This window comes from Trachurus trachurus (assembly GCF_905171665.1).
Source record: "Trachurus trachurus genome assembly, chromosome: 16".
Classification (NCBI taxonomy): Eukaryota; Metazoa; Chordata; class Actinopteri; order Carangiformes; family Carangidae; genus Trachurus; species Trachurus trachurus.
The window spans coordinates 31,807,984-31,827,305 of record NC_139902.1 but is presented as its reverse complement, the minus strand read 5'-3'; the positions used below and the strand labels follow the sequence as shown (position 1 = coordinate 31,827,305).

The 19,322-nt window shown below is 42.1% G+C and overlaps 2 protein-coding genes across 2 annotated transcripts; both read right to left on the bottom strand.

Moving 5' to 3' along the window:
- Nucleotides 1–782: 782 nt before the first annotated feature.
- On the bottom strand, nt 783–2,636 carry LOC310999030 (tripartite motif-containing protein 16-like; the record flags this gene model as incomplete). Its single annotated transcript, XM_083989332.1, has 1 exon — nt 783–2,636. Exon 1 carries the CDS (start codon nt 2,454–2,456, stop codon nt 783–785), a length of 1,674 nt encoding a protein of 557 aa, XP_083845458.1. The 5' UTR covers nt 2,457–2,636.
- A 3,043-nt stretch (nt 2,637–5,679) lies between these two features.
- Nucleotides 5,680–7,681, bottom strand: LOC310999033 (tripartite motif-containing protein 16-like). Its single transcript, XM_083989335.1, has one exon. It carries the CDS (start codon nt 7,664–7,666, stop codon nt 6,005–6,007), a length of 1,662 nt encoding a protein of 553 aa, XP_083845461.1. The 5' UTR covers nt 7,667–7,681; the 3' UTR covers nt 5,680–6,004.
- Between the last annotated feature and the right edge of the window lie 11,641 nt (nt 7,682–19,322).

Below are 19,322 nucleotides of genomic sequence, written 5' to 3'. Positions count from 1 at the left end.
GTTTACACTTTACAATAAGGGTCCAAACAGCATTCACTAATGGTTACCTATGGTTAAGTAATGCTTATGAGGCACATATACTAAGGGCCATATAGCTCATGATTAATGCATTAGTTAGCTGTTACTTAATGCTTATCCACTCCAAATAATCACCATTAGTAAATGATTACTAGAAACGTTATTAACGGCTTACTAATATATGAACTAATGTGTTAATTAATGCTGAGTAGTGCATGCATAATAATATCTAATTACATTATTAAACATTTATTAATGCTTAATAATTTATTAATTAACGTTGAGTAGTAAACATTAAGTAACTGCTTACTAACACATTAGCTAATGTGTTACCTAATGCTAAGTAATACATAATAACGGTTGTTCATGCATTATTAAACAGTTAACTAATGCTTAATAATGTACTAACTAACGTTAATTAAGGGACCCTTATTGTAAAGTGTTACCATCCAGCAAACATTTAGAGTTCAGAGAAGTTTCTATTTCCATGTGGAGAAATGTGAGTTTAGGTAAAGAAACATCATCATGAGCAGTGATCTCCTCCACGGCTCCAGCTCCACCTCAACAAACTCAAACATCAACACAACAAGAGAAATGACAACAAGAGGTCAAAGTCCCGCCCACAATGTGTAATGATTGACAGCTGATCTCTGTGCAGTGCAGAGACACAACAGCAACGAGCTTTTAGCAACAAACATGGAGACTAAAGAAAGTGAAGAACTAAAATACAGATTTTAACCAACTGCTCCTTCAATGATCTTTGACTATTTGAGTTTACACAACTCTGCTGTGACTCCATTAGACCCGTAAAGACCAACTCCAGCGTGTAGAGGCTGAGTGAATGTGGTCTGGACTCTGTGGAGGAGAGTCATGGTTTCAGAGACGCTGTAGAAGGACAGAATACCTGCTCTGTGATCCAGATACACTCCTACTCTGGAGGACTGAGGACCTGAGACTGGAGTCCTGATGCTGTTGAAGCAAAATGTGAAACTGTTGTTGTCACACTCTAATGACCAAGATTTGTCGTTACGTCCAAACAAACTTTCTCCCCCTGCTCTGCTGATATTCTTGTATGCGACTGCTACATCAACTCCTCCTACTCTCCACTCCACCTCCCAGTAACAACGTCCAGTCAGACTCTCTCTACTCAGGACCTGAGCCCATGTAGTGAATCTGTCTGTGTGACTAGAATAAGACTCTGGTTTACTCATGAATGTAACTTTCCTGTTTCCCTCAGATAATAACAGATATGTTCTTGCTGTGTTTGGATCCAGTGTGATTTCCTGTGAATATCTTAAGAAGTCAGCTCTGGTCCTGGGCTCTGGTGGTGGTGACAGTAAAACATCCACTTCAGTCACTGTCAGTGAGACGTTTGTCCATGTGTCTCTCAGAAGGTCCTGTAGTTTGTCTCTGAGCTCTGACACAGCTGCTGTCACGTCCTCAAAGTGTCTGAGAGGACGGATGTCGGTGCTGGATGAGTGTGTAGATGGACTGAGTGCTGACAGTGAGGGGTAGTTGTGTAGAAACTGGGTGTGATCCTCTGTGTGCGACAGCAGCTTCAGCTCAGCGTCTTTCCTCTTCAGCTCAGTGATCTCCTGCTCCAGCTTCTTCTCAAGCTCTTTGACTCCACTCACTTGAGTTTCCTGCTGGGATCTGATCTGCTGCTTCAGCTCAGAGCTTCTTTTCTCCATCAGACGGATCAGCTGAGTGAAGATCTTCTCACTGTCCTCCACTGCTTTATCAGCAGAGCCATTGATGGCCTCCACCTCCTGTTGAAGCACCTTCACGTCTTTCTCTCTGAGCTGGATTCTCTGCTGGATGTTTTGTCGACTCAGCTCCAGCTCTCTCTGCCTCTCAGTCCTTTCTGCTGCAGCTGAGACTGTGTCGTGGCCTTTATGTTCATCCACAAGGCAGACAAGACAAATACACTTCTGATCAGTGCGGCAGAAAATCTTCATCGCCTCATTATGACGAGAGCAGATGTTCTCCTGGAGCTTCTTGGAGGGCTCCACCAGCTTGTGATTCTTAAATGAAGGAGATTCATAATGAGGCTGCAGGTGTTTCTCACAATAAGAGACCAGACATACCAGACAGGACTTGACAGCTTTGAGTTTCCTCCCAGTGCAGAAATCACAGGCCACATCTTCAGGTCCAGCATAGCAGTGATCAGCAGCAGCAGCTTGGAGTCCAGTCTTCTTCAGCTGCTCCACTAAAGCTGCTAACATGGTGTTTTTCACCAGAGGAGGCCTCGGTGTGAAGGTCTGCCTACACTGAGGACAGCTGTAGATTTTCCTCCCATCCTCTGCATCCCAGTGGGTTTTAATACAGCTGAAGCAGTAGCTGTGTCCACAGGGAATAGTCACTGGATCCTTCAGTAGATCCAGACAGATGGAACAAGAGAAGGTCTCCTGGTCCAGATGAACTCCTTTCTGCGCCATTTCACCTCTCACAGACGACGACGACTGTCTGAGTTTCTGTTGCTCAGAAGTGAAACTAGTCTGAGCTCTGATCTCAACAACATGTGTCTGTGCGGTGAACGGGGCCTGTCGGCTCCTCCTCTTCACCACATGTTGGTTCCACCCATCTTCAAACTGTAGATCTGAAGGGGAGGGAACAAGGAAACACATGATCAGGGAGCAGCAGCTCAGTGTGTTTGACAGCAGATAATCAGATATTTCCTCATTCCAGTGCGAGGAGCAGCAGCTGTAAATCTCAACTTCTCCTATTTACAATGAAGTCTGGTTATATTCAGTGGTGGACAGTAACGGAGTAAATTTACTTGAGTACTGTACTTAAGTACATATCCAGAGGATTTGTACTTTACTTGAGTATTAGATTTCTTTGGTACTTATTACTCTTATTTGAATACATTTTCAAGACAAATATTTTTACTTTTACTCAAGTTAATTTCTAGGAAGGCTGAAAAGCATGTAGGCTACTTTTGGATACTTAAGTACCTATGCGTGTGCATGCATGCGTGTGTGTGTATGTGTGCGCATGTGTGGGTATGTACTGTACTGAAGAAAAATATGTAGTACACGAGCATGTATTCCTTGTTCTCTTGTGTGTGCCGGTGTTCTGTATTTTGTTTTGTTTTTAGCGTGTCTTATAAGCCCATGAGGGCTGGGCACCTATGGTGCATGACACCAAGTTTAAATTAAAAAAAACTACTACTACTACTACTACTACAGTATTAGATTTCTTTGGTACTTATTACTCTTACTTGAATACATTTCCAAGACAAATATTTTTACTTTTACTCGAGTTAATTTCGAGGAAGGCTGAAAAGTACTTGTTACTTTCAGGTCTGCTCTTTTTAGTGTCACACTATTGTTCTTCTGTTCGGCCATTTTCTTCCGCCTTTCTTCTTCTAGTCCTTCATACTTTGTGCTATTTCAACAATTCATACAACAAATCGTGTAGCTTTTTCTGGACATTATCGGAATTACTTTTCTCTTTTCAAATGTTCATACTTTTTGCAATATTCAACTATTTCTGATTTTTTTTTTCCCCCATAGAGAATGCATTGGAACAGTCCTCAAACTCTTCAAATATTCTTACTTCTTTCAGCCACTAAAGCTTCACCATACTTTCTGCTAGAGACTTCATTCAAATTCTAAGCTGTAGACAAACTTTTTAAGTGTTTCTCTATGACTCAGTTTATTGATATCTTCAACAGTTTTTGATATTTGGCAGTTTTAAAATCATTAAGTTTTTTGACAAAATCCAGCTTTATAATGGGTGTGTGTTGCGTCTAACGAGCAGAGCTAGAGTGGTGACATCGTCAGCCAGAGTGGAGAGAGGCAAAAAAACATTCTCGAATTGTTCTGGCTAAACTGTCAGCACGGCCACAAATTAAACTCTAGACACATTATTTTCTCCAGTTTTGTAGCCACACTTGTCTTCTGGCTAAAATTCTGGTCAAAAATGCAAAGAGACTTAGATAATAATTTAAAAATATTTTTTAAATGCAGCCAGGGAGCTCTCTGCTCTCATTCACCCCAATGCATTTTTTTTCACAGCAGCGGGAGAAGGAGCTCAACTTTGTAACTTGCTGTTAAGTGCTTCTTAATTCATTTTAATTCACCAAAAAATAGTCACAGGTCACAAAAAAGTCCTCTTCTTACTTGGTGTGGCTAATTTCTGCACTTTCCTTACTTTTTTTTTAAAGCAGAAGCCAGTGATCCTCTTATTAAAGGTTTTATTTGCCTCTCACGTACTGTCTGTGTCTGTAGCCTAGTGGTTAGCTCACTGGGCTGAAGACCTGAAGGTTGTTGGTTCAAATCTTGCCTCAACAACAATTATAGTGAATTACTTTCCCAGTCGTCTTATGTTGACTTCTGATAACTTTCTTCATGTTGAACCTGCTGCTCTCAGCCTGAAATTCACAGAAATTTTAATTGTAAGTCATTCAAGCTTCACTCTCAAGCTTTCTTGGTGTTGACATGTGTGTTTCCAACAGGTGCAGCTTTGGACTCATTAACTTCAGAGTGACACAGAGTGCAGCTCATCAACAGACAACAGTTTGCAACTGTGTGTACACTGTGGCCTAGAGGCAGAGTGAAAGTCTACTGACCATGAGGTTGTGGTTTCGATTCCTACCTTGGTCAAACATTTGTATGGTGATCACTGCTTGTACTATTTGCTAATTCTGCAATAGCGTCCAGCTGCTTTCAGCATTCACACGCATTTCCATCAGGAAATGCTACTTTATCTAGTTTTTTCTAAAATCCTATTGAACACAAGTTGTGTTTGTCAAAGAAGGAAACCCTAACCCCTAAAAGCAGCACATCAGTGCAGCTGGTGTCAAAGAGTTCATTCTCAGAAACAAGAGTTAAAAGCTCCTTAAATTCATTTAGAAAAAATATAGTAATTCATTGATGTGAAAAATAAGAAATTTACTCTTACTCTTACTTTTACTTAAAGTAAATTTAAAAGCATGTACTTTTGGATACTTAAGTACCTTTAGAAGCAAGTACTTTTTTACTCTTACTCGACTGAGCTACTTTTACTTGTAACAGAGTAAATTTTGACCAGTAGTATTTGTACTCTTACTCAAATACTTGGGTGGAGTACTCTGTCCATCTCTGGTTATATTATTGTTACCTTATAGACTCAAGAAAACATCCATTCCAGACATGGTAGATGCTGCTCAACATATTTATTTTCAGTTCCCACACATTATATACATACAAAGTGCAAAAATATAAATCACACAAAGTTTATTGTCAACAACATTAACTATATATTCAAACATTTCACTCAGAGAATGCAAACATTGGTCTGTTAGCTGTCATACATCATTCTCTGTAGTGTAATGATCTCATCTATTGATACCTGGAGTTCAACATACACTGATTGTTTCTGTAAAGTTGGGACAAGAGCAACAAAAGGCTGGAAAAGTAAATGATAGGAATAATAAACAGCTGGAGGAGCAACTAGTTAGGTTCATTAGTAACATGGATATGATTATAATCATGATGTTTACACTTTGATTAAAGCTCATAGACCTTATTAGTGAGTGGGTTTTAACAACTACAACATTTGATCTGACAAACACATCAATGTAAATGTGATTGTAGATTTCTTAGTTTCCACAGTGAGAACAAAGCTCAGTGATACAGGAAGGTCAAACAACAACAACAACAACACAACACATCAACACAAATATCCAACAAACATTTAGAGCTCAGAGAAGTTTCTATTTCCATGTGGAGAAATGTGAGTTTAGGTAAAGAAACATCATCATGAGCAGTGATCTCCTCCACGGCTCCAGCTCCACCTCAACAAACTCAAACATCAACACAACAAGAGAAATGACAACAAGAGGTCAAAGTCCCGCCCACAATGTTTAATGATTGACAGCTGATCTCTGTGCAGTGCAGAGACACAACAGCAATGAGCTTTTAGCAACAAACATGGAGACTAAAGAAAGTGATGAACTAAAATACAGATTTTAACCAACTGCACCTTCAATGATCGTTGTCTATTTTAGGTTACACAACTCTGCTGTGTCTCCATAACCAACCCAAAATCCAGCATGTAGAGGCTGAGTGAATGTGGTCTGGACTCTGTGGAGGAGAGTCATGGTTTCAGAGACGCTGTAGAAGGACAGAATACCTGCTCTGTGATCCAGGTACACTCCTACTCTGGAGGACTGAGGACCTGAGACTGGAGTCTGGATGCTGTTGCACCAAAATGTGAAACTGTTGTTGGAACAATCTAATGACCAAGATTTGTCATTATTTCCAAACCAACTTTCTCTCTCTGCTCTGCTGATATTCTTGTATGCGACTGCTACAGAAACTCCTCCTCTCCACTCCACCTCCCAGTAACAACGTCCAGTCAAACTCTCTCTACTCAGGACCTGTGAATATGTAGTGAATCTGTCTGGGCGACTAGAATAAAACTGATCTCTACCTCGTGTTACTTTCCTGTTTCCCTCAGATAATAACAGACCTGTGTTTGCTGTGTTTGGATCCAGAGTGATTTCCTGTGAATATCCTAAGAAGTCAGCTCTGGTCCTGGGCTCTGGTGGTGCTGACAGTAAAACATCCACTTGAGTCTCTGTCAGTGAGACGTTTGTCCACGTGTCTCTCAGAAGGTCTTGTAGTTTGTCTCTGAGCTCTGAAACAGCTGCTGTCACGTCCTCAAAGTGTCTGAGAGGACGGATGTTGATGCTGGATGAGTGTGTAGATGGACTGAGTGCTGACAGTGAGGGGTAGTTGTGTAGAAACTGGGTGTGATCCTCTGTGTGTGACAGCAGCTTCAGCTCAGCGTCTTTCCTCTTCAGCTCAGTGATCTCCTGCTCCAGCTTCTTCTCAAGCTCTTTGACTCCACTCACTTGAGTTTCCTGCTGGGATCTGATCTGCTGCTTCAGCTCAGAGCTTCTTTTCTCCATCAGACGGATCAGCTGAGTGAAGATCTTCTCACTGTCCTCCACTGCTTTATCAGCAGAGCCATTGATGGCCTCCACCTCCTGTTGAAGAACCTTCACGTCTTTCTCTCTGAGCTGGATTCTCTGCTGGATGTTTTGTCGACTCAGCTCCAGCTCTCTCTGCCTCTCAGTCCTTTCTGCTGCAGCTGAGACTGTGTCGTGGCCTTTATGTTCATCCACAAGGCAGACAAGACAAATACACTTCTGATCAGTGCGACAGAACATCTTCATCACCTCATTATGACGAGAGCAGATGTTCTCCTGGAGCTTCTTGGACGGCTCCACCAGCTTGTGGTTTTTAAATGAAGGAGATTCATAATGAGGCTGCAGGTGTTTCTCACAATAAGAGACCAGACATACCAGACAGGACTTGACAGCTTTGAGTTTCCTCCCAGTGCAGAAATCACAGGCCACATCTTCAGGTCCAGCATAGCAGTGATCAGCAGCAGCAGCTTGGAGTCCAGTCTTCTTCAGCTGCTCCACTACAGCTGCTAACATGGTGTTTTTCACCAGAGGAGGCCTCGGTGTGAAGGTCTGCCTACACTGAGGGCAGCTGTAGATTTTCTTCCCATCCTCTGCATCCCAGTGGGTTTTAATACAGCTGAAGCAGTAGCTGTGTCCACAGGGAATAGCCACTGGATCCTTCAGTAGATCCATACAGATGGAACAAGAGAAGGTCTCCTGGTCCAGATGAACTCCTTTCTGCGCCATTTCACCTCTCACAGACGACGACGACGACTGTCTGAGTTTCTGTTGCTCAGAAGTGAAACTAGTCTGAGCTCTGATCTCAACAACATGTGTCTGTGTGGTGAACGGGGCCTGTCGGCTCCGCCTCTTCACCACATGTTGGTTCCACCCATCTTCAAACTGTAGATCTGAAGGGGAGGGAACAAGGAAACACATGATCAGGGAGCAGCACCTCAGTGTGTTTGACAGCAGATAATCAGATATTTCCTCATTCCAGTGCGAGGAGCAGCAGCTGTAAATCTCAACTTCTCCTATTTACAATGAAGTCTGGTTATATTCAGTGGTGGACAGTAACGGAGTAAATTTACTTGAGTACTATATCCAGAGGATTTGTACTTTACTTGAGTTTTAGATTTCTTTGGTACTTATTACTCTTACTTGAATACATTTCCAAGACAAATATTTTCACTTTTACTGAGTTAATTTCTGGGAAGGCTGAAAAGTACTCGTTACTTTCAGGTCTGCTCTTTTTTTTTTTTTTTTTCTAAAATCCTATTGGACAAAAGCTGTGTTTGTCAAAGAAGGAAACCCTAACCCCTAAAAGCAGCACATCAGTGCAGCTGGTTTCAAAGAGTTCATTCTCAGAAACAAGAGTTAAAAGGTCCTTTAATTCATTTAGAAAAAAATATAGTAATAAGAAATTTACTCTTACTCTTACTTTTACTTAAAGTAAATTTAAAAGCATGTACTTTTGGATAGTGAAGTACCTTGAGAAGCAAGTACTTTTTTTACTCTTACTGGAGTAACATGTCGACTGAGCTACTTTTACTTGTAACGGAGTACATTTTGACCAGTAGTATTTGTACTCTTACTCAAGTACTGGGGTGGAGTACTCTGTCCATCCCTGAAAACCTGCAGAGAGAAGAGAAGAGATGAGCAGCGACACTTAGACTTAATTTTCCAGGAACACACGTTCACAGGATTTATTACCAAACAGTAAAGAGGAGGAGATTAAAGCTGTAACAGACCAGAGTCTTAAGATAAAAGGAATAGTTCACCAAAAAAATGAAATTCAGTCATTAGTGACTCCCCCTCATGCTGATGAATACTCCGGAGAACTATTGGTGAACTATTCCTTTAAAGAGTCAAAGTAAAGAGACGTTTACAAAGTTTAGATGACTCTGAGGCTGTGTCCGAAATCACAACCTCCTCCCTACTCACTATATAGTGAATTCAATATAGTGACTATATAGTGGACTCACTGATCAAATAAAAAAACACTTTCGGACACTAGTCCGCCGCACAGTTAATGACGTATTACGTCGTGTAATTAAAACGTTCCGACCGCGATCGTAACGGCCGGTGCAGGTACCATGGATACAACCATGGTAACGGCCGGTGTAGAGGAGTAAAGCAATATATTAACCGGTAATATATATATAATTAAGCATCAAAGATGTTCAATCAAAACCACATAGTTTGAAACAACATTCAAAACACACACAGCCAGTGTCACAACTAAGCATATAAAGTCTGCTAGCTTAATGCTTAATGCTTAATGTAAAACACCATAGACGGGCTAACAGAAATTAGCCTCGCTATCCAGAGCCTGTGCTCTGACGTTTGTTTAGGGAGTCTGTGGAAGCCGCGGCCGGACAACTCTGGCAGCCGGACACATTTATTGAGAGGCTGCTGCACTACTGCATAGGGGCGGCAGTGGCGCAGGTGGTAGAGCGGGTCGTCCAATGATCAGAGGGTTGGCGGTTCGAATCCCGCTCTGTCCCGGTTGCTGCCGTAGTGTCCTTGGGCAAGACACCTTACCCACCTTGCTCCTGATGGGTCGTGGTTAGCACCTTGCATGGCAGCTTCCGCCATCAGTGTGTGAATGTGTGTGTGAATGGGTGAATGTGATGTATGATATACTGTAAAGCGCTTTGGGTATCGTTTCCGATGGAAAAGCGCTATATAAAATACAGACCATTTACCATTTATTTGGTAGCTACACCGGTCACTACTTGCATTTATTTGGGAGCTACACCGGTCACTACTGCATTTATTTGGTAGCTACACCGGTCACTACTTGCATTTATTTGGGAGCTCCACCGGTCACTACTTGCATTTATTTGGTAGCTACACTGGTCACTACTTGCATTTATTTGGGAGCTCCACCGGTCACTACTTGCATTTATTTGGGAGCTACACCGGTCACTACTTGCATTTATTTGGTAGCTACACCGGTCACTACTGCATTTATTTGGGAGCTACACCAGTCACTACTTGCATTTATTTGGGAGCTACATCAGTCGCTCTGGGCTGGTGTGTTAACGGCGTCGATCCGTGACCGCAATGCATGATGGGATATCTTGCTCCGGTTAGTGACCATCGGATGCTCACTACATTTCGCGGTGAATTGTGGGATAGATTCAGTCACTATCTAGTGATCATTAATAATCACTAAACATTCGGACACCACTACAAAATGGCGTGGTCACTATATAGTGCACTATATAGTGAGTAGGGGGTGATTTCAAACACAGCCTCAGAGTGAAATATCCTGGTTTGTCACCTCATGGTGTCGTTGAGCAGCCGATGGAAACAGCTGCAATGTTTATATAAGGACTACAGATGGAAATTAGCGGCTCCGCTAAATCTGGTGCAGCCATCTTTTTATTGTTTCAATAACTAATATCACTGCACACTGTCCTTTTTAAATAAATAAATGAAAAAATATTCTGTCTGTGTTTTAAATCAATTTCCAGCAAACTGGCTCATGAAAGTTGAATCCAGTGCTGTTGTTGCAGCAAAGGATTGTGGGAAGGCCTTCTGTTTTCTTTCTCAGAAGAAGGTGTGGAAGACAAGAATCTTTAATTCCATTTTAGTCTTATTAGTCACTCAACCAAAGACTGGATTTAGTTAAAGTCACATTTTAGTCTTTTAGTTCAGTTTTGTTTTAGTTCAAATTTTGTCCATGGAAATCAGGAAGTGTTTCTGTGGGGACACACTAAAGTGAGGGACCAGGCTATAGGCTAAAGGCTAATGCTAAGCTAACAGTCTGTGTGGTCAATAACATGTGATATTGACGTTGCATTAAACCAAACAAACTCAGTTTATTGTCAAACCCACTAACAGGAAACTATCTGCACAACTTCTAAAGGCAAGAAGAAGGCCCAATTCCAGTCCGCCCCCTAAAGACTCAAGCCCTGAACCCTCAGTGACTAAAGTGACGTCAGCTCTAAGTGACAGAGTGTGAGAGTCTGTGAGGGTCCAGATGCTGTAAACATGAATGGAACAGCACTTACCCACTCTCACGACACGTTACCTTGACAACAAAATGTTTTTAACTCCGCCCTTGGACCAATAATTTACTGTACTTTCAATATGCACAAGGTGTGTGAGGGAGGCGGACTCAAAACAAAATGTTCCTGGATCAGATCTGATCAAATCATCATCAATAATCATAAACTGCACGTTAATACTGACAGTAAACTTACTCTTTTTTTTCTTTCTTTCTTTTTTTTGGCTCCAGTCCATTAACAATAAAGAGACAGCGGAGCTCTCTCTGACTACGTGTGTTAATTTACTTTTCTTTTTTTCAACACTCGCGTTCTCCTATGTGTTTGACTTCACAACGCTATGAACTGTGGGTAATTTGCTTACCCAAAGTCAGCATCGGTGCTGACTTACGGTAAGGGGGCAGTAAGGGCTCATTCACTGACTCATTGATGATCTGACAACGGAACAGCCCTCACACACTCAGGGACTTCCCGTGAACGCGCCTCTAAGTCAGTGAGCCCGTGAGGGGTCGGATTGGAATTGGGCCGAAGAACAACCCAGACCGGTCCCTCGCTTTATCGTGTCCCCAGAAACACTTCCTGTTGTGTTGTTGAAGTTCTTTTCTGAATTTGTGGTTGACCCCTCGGGGCCACCGTAGAAAAGAGTCATCAGGAGGAAGTCTGTTATTGTATAGCAGTTCCATAACCGTTGTAACCATGACAACACGGATCATCTATAATGGTGAGCAAACAAAGACCTCAATTCTTTTTTTTCTCCTAAAACCCAGACAAAGCCGTGACCGTTTCATTTATTAATGTCGTTACCACGGCGACAGAGGTTTAGCTGTGTTCTGTAGGATGAATGTCCCTCCGAGAAAACATAAAAACAAACTGATGTTTTCATGTTGTCATGGTGAAACTCTTCTTCTTCTTCTTGGTTCGTCCGTCGTGTTGCAGCAACTTCAAAGCTGCGTTCAACAACTTATTGAAAATATTAGTGTTAGTCAGTGACACGGTCCTGCTGCTGAACACATGCTAAGGATTTAAACATCTGATTATCTGCAGCTGGAGGAGGAGGAGGAGGAGGAGGAGGAGGAAGAAGCAGAAGAGGAGGAGGAGATGACGGAAGGAATGAGAGGAGGAATTACTGTAAGAGTTTAGAGTTTAGAGTTTATTTATTTAGCACACATTTAAATTCAATGGTGCACGGAGGGAACGAAGCCGGTTTACATAAGTTCCACCCCTATAACAAATTACAACAAGACAAATTTCTATGGCTATCAAGTAAACATAGAAAAAAAGGAGATAAAGTGCATACATAATCAACGTTAGGCTATATGAGCAAAATGAACAAAAAGGAGAAATAAAGAGCAAAGTGATTCAGTAACAAATACAGACAATAGAAAAGAAGGACAAAAAGAAGGAGAAGAAGAAAGAGAGAAGAGGAGAAAAAGGAGGTGAGGAAGGAAGCGAAGCGACAAGGTGAATATTGGGGGGAGAAGAAGGAAACGGGGGGGAGAAGAAAAGCAGAATAAAGAGAGAGTGAGAGGAAGATAAAAGATAAACGAAGGAGGTGAAGATGGACAAAGGAGGAGAATTGGAGAAAAGAAAAGGAGAGGGAGTGTGTGTATGTGTCAGTGAGAAACAACATGACAATGTCAATAAAGTTTATTCAAGTGACGACAAAATTATGACCCGGAGAGAAAATGAGGAGAAGATGGAAACAGATGTTGGAGAGTGAAGAGGAGGGAGGTGAAGGTGAAGGTGAGTGAAGGAAAAGAGGTGAAGCTGAGAGGAGGAGGAGGAGGTGAAGGTGAAGGGATGGAAGAGTTTAGAGGAGGTGAAAGATTAACAGTCTGTCAGTCAGACAGTCACACATGTGTTGGTGATTCAAACACACACACACACACACACACACACATGCTAACAAGCTGCTGTGTGTAACGTCTCTTCAGTGAAAGACAGGCAGAGCATATGTTATATGAGAGTGTGTGTGTGTGTGTGTGTGTGTGTGTGTAGTGACAGATGTGTGGTTTTGTGTTTCTCTCTCAAACTGTCGCTCAGTTTAATCTCTGTCACTTTTTCCAACGGTCAAACTGACTCCAGCTATTGTCTGCTTCATTTACATAAGAGGGGGCGGAGCCTGTTTTATACATTTAGTCTATTTATTCCTGAAAATATTTATATATTATTAAAAATAAACACATTTATTTCATAAACACTTTAATTAATGGGAGTTGTTTCATGCTGTTTGTGTGTAAATCCATTTTTAAATCCTCAGTATTTGTTCAATAAAGCCTATTAAAATGAATGAAAAGCTATAATACGTTTCCATGACATCACTCATGATGTCATATTTATTATTTGTTCATTTATATTATCAGTATGTTAATATTATTATCAGTATGTTACGACGGTGTATTAGGGCCACATTGACAAATTAAAAAATCACAAACTCATAAAACTAAATTTACAACTTTATTTCGTAATGTTATGACTTTTTTCTCATAGGAAATGTACGGCTTTATTCTCGTAAATTTACAACTTTATTCTCGTAAATTTACGACTTTATTTCGTAATGTTATGACTTTTTTCTCGTAGGAAATGTATGACTTAATTCTCCTAAATTTACGACTTTATTCTCGTAAATTTACAACTTTATTCTCGTAAATTTACGACTTTATCTCGTAATGTTATGACTTTTTTCTCGTAGGAAATGTACGACTTAATTCTCGTAAATTTACGACTTTATTCTCGTAAATTTATGACTTTATTCTCGAAGTCTGTGTTTTTTTTCTCAATGTGGACCTAATACTCCTGTCGTAATGTGTATATATGTATATGTATATATATATACGTTTGTGTGTGGTTATATAAACATATAATTCACATTCTCTAACCTGAAAATATGAATTAAATATGTATTTAATGTAATATATTGTGAACATGTACGGTCACACAACATATAATAATATAGAAACATACATGTGTTGAGTGTGTACATGTATGTTAATATATATGTTAATGTTTTGGTCTTTAATCGCTGGTTTGTGAGTGAATCTGTTGGTTTTACTGGATTTGTCTTCTCCTTCTCTACTAATCACATTAACGACCGCGACACAAACAAACAAAAAACTACATGAAACACTCTCCCAGTGAGACGCACACACACACACACACACACACACACACTGGCTTTAATCCCTTTACTACATGTAATTGAAGTTCCTGATTTAACAGCCTTGGATTGAGGACATCAAATACATTTATAGTAAAACTCACAACAACCAATTTTCAGAGCTGGTAATTGTGCGATCGCTCTTCTTGTCTGGTCGCCGGCCGACACACAAGGTTTTCTTTTTTTCTTTTTTTTAATTCGGCCTCGCTAATACCCACCCGGCTTCCCGCCCACCTCCACTCTTCTTCTCCTTCTTCCTCTCCTCTCTCCTTCTGTTGTGCTGGATGAAATGATCAAACACAGCAGATGTAAAAACAAAACGGGAACATTAATCCGCCGGGAGTTAATGGAGGAAAAGTGTTTGTGGTTGATTGTTCAGGCGTTTTCAGTGTGAGGATAACAGAGAAGAAGGAGGAGGAGAATGAGGTGGAGGAGGAGGAGGAGGAGGAGGAGAAGAGGAAGTGGTGGAGTTTCTGTTTTTCTTCTCCATCCTCCAGTTGAACGACGTCGACTCGGCCATTAAACCCGTCGAGACTCAGACGAGCTCTGAGGCCCAGAGAGAAGTTTTAAAGTGATAGTTCACCCAAAATTGAAATTTGAAACTCATTATCTCCTCCCCCTCATGTGGACTAAGGGCTGGGAGAAGTTTCAGAGTCCTCCGTGGCTTCTCTGAGTTACAGGGGGTCTCGGCGTAGCAGTGCATGTCCATATGACGGTTGTGAATGGATACCAACTGTCTTTGTAACAAAAAGACACACCAAAAAACATCCAAATACCTCCATGCTGCTCGTATGTCCCGAAAAAAATTAAATAAGTCTATATTTCAAGCTTGTTTTGTAGCGGAAGCTTCTCGAAGCTCCTTTTCCCGGTTCCTCCAAATTTGATGAACTGGGAAGAGGAGCATGGAGGTATTTGGATGTTTTTTGGTGTGTCTTTTTGTTACGAAGACAGTTGGTATCCATTTGCAACCGTCATATGGACATGCACTGCTACGCCGAGACCCCCTGTAACTCAGAGAAGCCACGGAGGACTCTGAAACTTCTCCCAGCCCTTAGTCCACATGAGGGGGAGGAGATAATGAGTGCAATTTCAATTTTGGGTGAACTATCCCTTTAAACGTCCGTTTGTACATGACAGAGAGGAAGTCCACATTCTTTCCCACACGCCTCCTCCTCCTCCTCCTCCTCCTCCTCCTCCTCCTCCTCCGCCTCCTCCGTCAGATAAAGGAGTTCTCTGCTGATTTAAAACTGTTCAAACTCATCACAGACGCTTCGAGCGGAGAGAATTCCCGACATCTGTAACGTGACAGTGAAGGGAACTCGTGTGTGTGTGTGTGAGTGTGTGAGTGTTGGTGTTGGAGCTGAGTTTGTGTCAACGTCACATCTCAGTCCAAGTAGCTGTGAGCTGAGGAGGCCAAGACCAACAGACTGACTGACGACCCCCCCGACCCCCCCACACCTCCTCCACTAATCAACGTCTTCTTACGTTAACAGTAGATCAGATGACAGAGTTGTGTAAAGAGTCAGCGCTTCACCTGAGGAACCACACAGGTCGGTTTTTAACGTGACCTTTTGACCTCCAGGACAGTGACTCAGTTCTCCGTTGACTTTACAGCAGAAATAAAAAAAATTTAAAAAAAGGCTGGATCCTGCAGAACAGGGCAGAGCTAAACATTTATTTGGATTTCATTGACGCATAATTGTTTGACTGTCTTTTAACACTGCCTAGATTTTGTTGCATTGATTTTACTGGCTTTGCTTATATCCCTTTACATTGGTTTAACTGACTTTTGACTACACCCACATTTGGTTTCATTGATTTAATGGACAGGCAACCTCGCCCACAGATGGTTTAATTGGTTTAACTGACTTTTAACAACGCCCACATTTGGTTTCATTGATTTAACTGGCTTTTAACTCCGCCCACTATTTGTTGCATCGATTTGTCTGACTTTTAACTTCGCCCATATCCGTTTTTGTTGGTTTAACTGACGTTTGACTCCGCCCACATCTGGTTTTACTGATTTAACTGACTTTTAACTCCGCCCACATTTGGTTTCATTGATTGAACTGACGTTTAACTCTGCTCACAGCCAGTTTCATTGATTTAACTGACTTTTAACTTCGCCAATATCGGTTTTCGTTGGTTTAACTGACGTTTGACGCCACCAACATTTGGTTTCATCGGTTTGACTTACTTTTTACCCCACCCATATCTGGTTTCATTGATTTACCTGACTTTTAACTCCACCCACATTTTGTTGCATCGATTTAGCTGACTTTTAACTTCACCCATAACTGTTTTCAGTGGTTTAGTTGATGTTTAACCTCGCCCATATCTGGTTTCATTGATTTACCTGACGTTTAGCTCCACCCACATTTCGTTTCATTGGTTTAACTGACTCTTAGCTCCGCCCACAATTGGTTTCCTTGGTTTAGCAGATGGTTAACTCTGTCCATATCTGGTTTCATTGGTTTGACTGACTTTTAACTCCACCTACTTCTGATTTAATCCCTTTTGCTTTTTCCTATAAAATGAAAGTGTAGTTGCATAAATGCTGCCAAGATGGCGTCGGTGGAGCAGCTTCAGGAAACTTCTTCTTCCATCTTTATTTATGTCTGTGGTCGTCGTGAAGCTGCGGCTCCATGGTTGGTGCCTGAAGCCTGAAGCCTGTTCTCACTGTAGACGTATCGACACTTGAACACAACCGGAGGCTGAAGCTGCTGTTGAATTTTTCCCTTTAATGCAGCAGGAAATTACTTTTTAAAGGTCACTCATCACCGCTGGTTTAACACCGGAGAAGCTGCTCAGTGACTGCAGAGTCAGTGGGTGGTTAGAGGTGAATCTGTGTGTTGACAGCGCTCAGCTGTTTGATTGTTTCCGTAGCAACGGCTGAGGTTCAGCGTGTTGAAGGCTGTGTCCTAAATCCCCCCCTACTCTCTATATAGTGACCACGCCATTTTGTAGTGGTGTCCAAATGTTTAGTGATTATTAATGTTCACTATATAATGACTGAATCTATCCCACAATTCACGGCGAAATGTAGTGAACATCTGATGGTCACTAACCGGAGCAAGATATCCCATCATGCATTGCGGTCACGGATTGCCGTTACCACACCAGCCCAGAGCCACCGGTGTAGCTACCAAATAAATGCAAGTAGTGACCGGTGTAGCTACCAAATAAATGCAAGTAGTGACCGGTGTAGCTACCAAATAAATGCAGTAGTGACCGGTGTAGCTAAAAAATAAATGCAAGTAGTGACCGGTGTAGCTTCCAAATAAATGCAAGTACTGACCGGTGTAGCTGCCAAATAAATGCAAGTAGTGCAGCAGCCTCAATAAATGTGTCCGGTCGCGGCTTCCACAGACTCCCACAACAAACGTTGGAGCAAATTTTCTAACAAGTGTTATAAACTGACCACAGGCTCGATGCTAATTTCTGTTAGCCCGTCTATGAGATTTTACATTATACGTTAGCATTAAGCTAGCAGACTTTATAATTATTAGTTGTGACTGGCTGTGTGTGTTTTGAACGTTGTTTCAAACTATGTGGGTTTGATTGAACAAATTGTTATGCTTATATTGCCGCTTAATATATTGCTTTACTCCTCTTTTTACGTTGGTACTACCTACCATGGTTGTATCCATGGTAACTACACCGGCCGTTACAATTCGCGGTCGTAACGTTTTAATTACGCGACGTAATACGTCATTAACTGTGCGGCGGAGTAGTGTCCGGAAGTGTTTTTTCATTTGACCAGTGAGTCCACTATATAGTCACTATATTGAATTCACTATATAGTGAGTAGGGAGGAGGGGATGAGGGAGGGATTTCGGACACAACCGAAGTGTTTCTGTCGGTCTCTGATGGACAGAGAAACCAGGAGGAGGAAGGAGCTCTGTCTGTCCCCTCGTTTCCTCGCTCACCTCCATCACGTCGTCACTCTCAGCCCCCTCCCCCCTCGTTTCCTCCCATTGATCCAAGCAGCAGCTCATTACAGCGGCGGGGCCCTCGGAGGACGGACGCCTGATATGTAGCCTCTGGATCACCTCCCACCGCCTGCGTTGGTTTCAGTCTGGTGAGGACGTCGTTCATCAGCAGCCGTCAGTCACAGCAGCTGAGGCGGCGGTGGCGGCGGCGGTGACAGCGGTGGAGGAGAGAGGGGCCACGGTCGTTAAACTTCCTGCTGAAACCTGGAACTGTGGGTAAAATAACTGATCGGTGAGAGAAACCTGAGGAACGGCAGAGAGAGAAGGTGATGAACGGAAACACGGTGTTTGTGTTTCTAGCCTGAGACAAAGCTGCTCTGTTCGTTTAACCATGAGAACCTGCTGTCAGAAACACAGGGATGCAAACAGCGCGCCGAAAAGCGCAACTCGCTTTTTTCGTGACCAATTAGGTGACTTGTGTGAATCGTTCAGATCCGAAGAGTTTTTGTTTGCATCTCAGCATCTCAGCTCGGGTCAGTAAAATGTTTTTCTAACAGGCTGACAGTGACAATCACGTGAAACTAAGGCGAACTCATTCATGGTTGTCTCTGATTATACTGATAACAGCCTACCTATTCACCAATGTAGATGCGACATGCACGCTCGTTACCCAAAGCGACGCGTAGCCACGTGCATTCGGTGCGATGGCGACGTTGTTTTTTCCCCCCGTGCATGTCCGTGGAGCTGTGCACCGCGGACATGCACGGTTCCCTACATACGCTGCTGTGTCAGGCAGATGTTTCCCACGGAGCTCTGCCCCGTTTCAGAGGTGCAGGAAGCCCTGAGTGGAAAGACATCGCCTCCGTGATGTAGAATGTGTTCAATTCAAAAAGTGAAACTACAACATTATATATGTGTCCATTACACACCGAATGAAACATCCGATGTCTTTGTTTATTCAATTTATTTTAATAGTAAAAATTATGACTGCCATTCAGTGAAGACCTTGTAACAGTTCGTGAGTGAGACTCGGTCGTGTGAGCAGGAAAAACAGTAATGTCCACAAAAATAGTTCACTTGGGACTTCACTCTTGCCCTTTTATTGAGCCGAACACTTCATACTATCATACATGACAAAGAAGCGGTCTCACTTTACTCACTGTTAGCTGAGTTAAGAAGAGGAAAAAAGGAGAAACCATAGGGAGAAACCAGCTCAGTAAGCTAATGGCATCCACTCATCGGGTAGCCTTCTTCTCAACTGAAAACAAAACAACGCGGCGCGACGCTCAATGACGTCC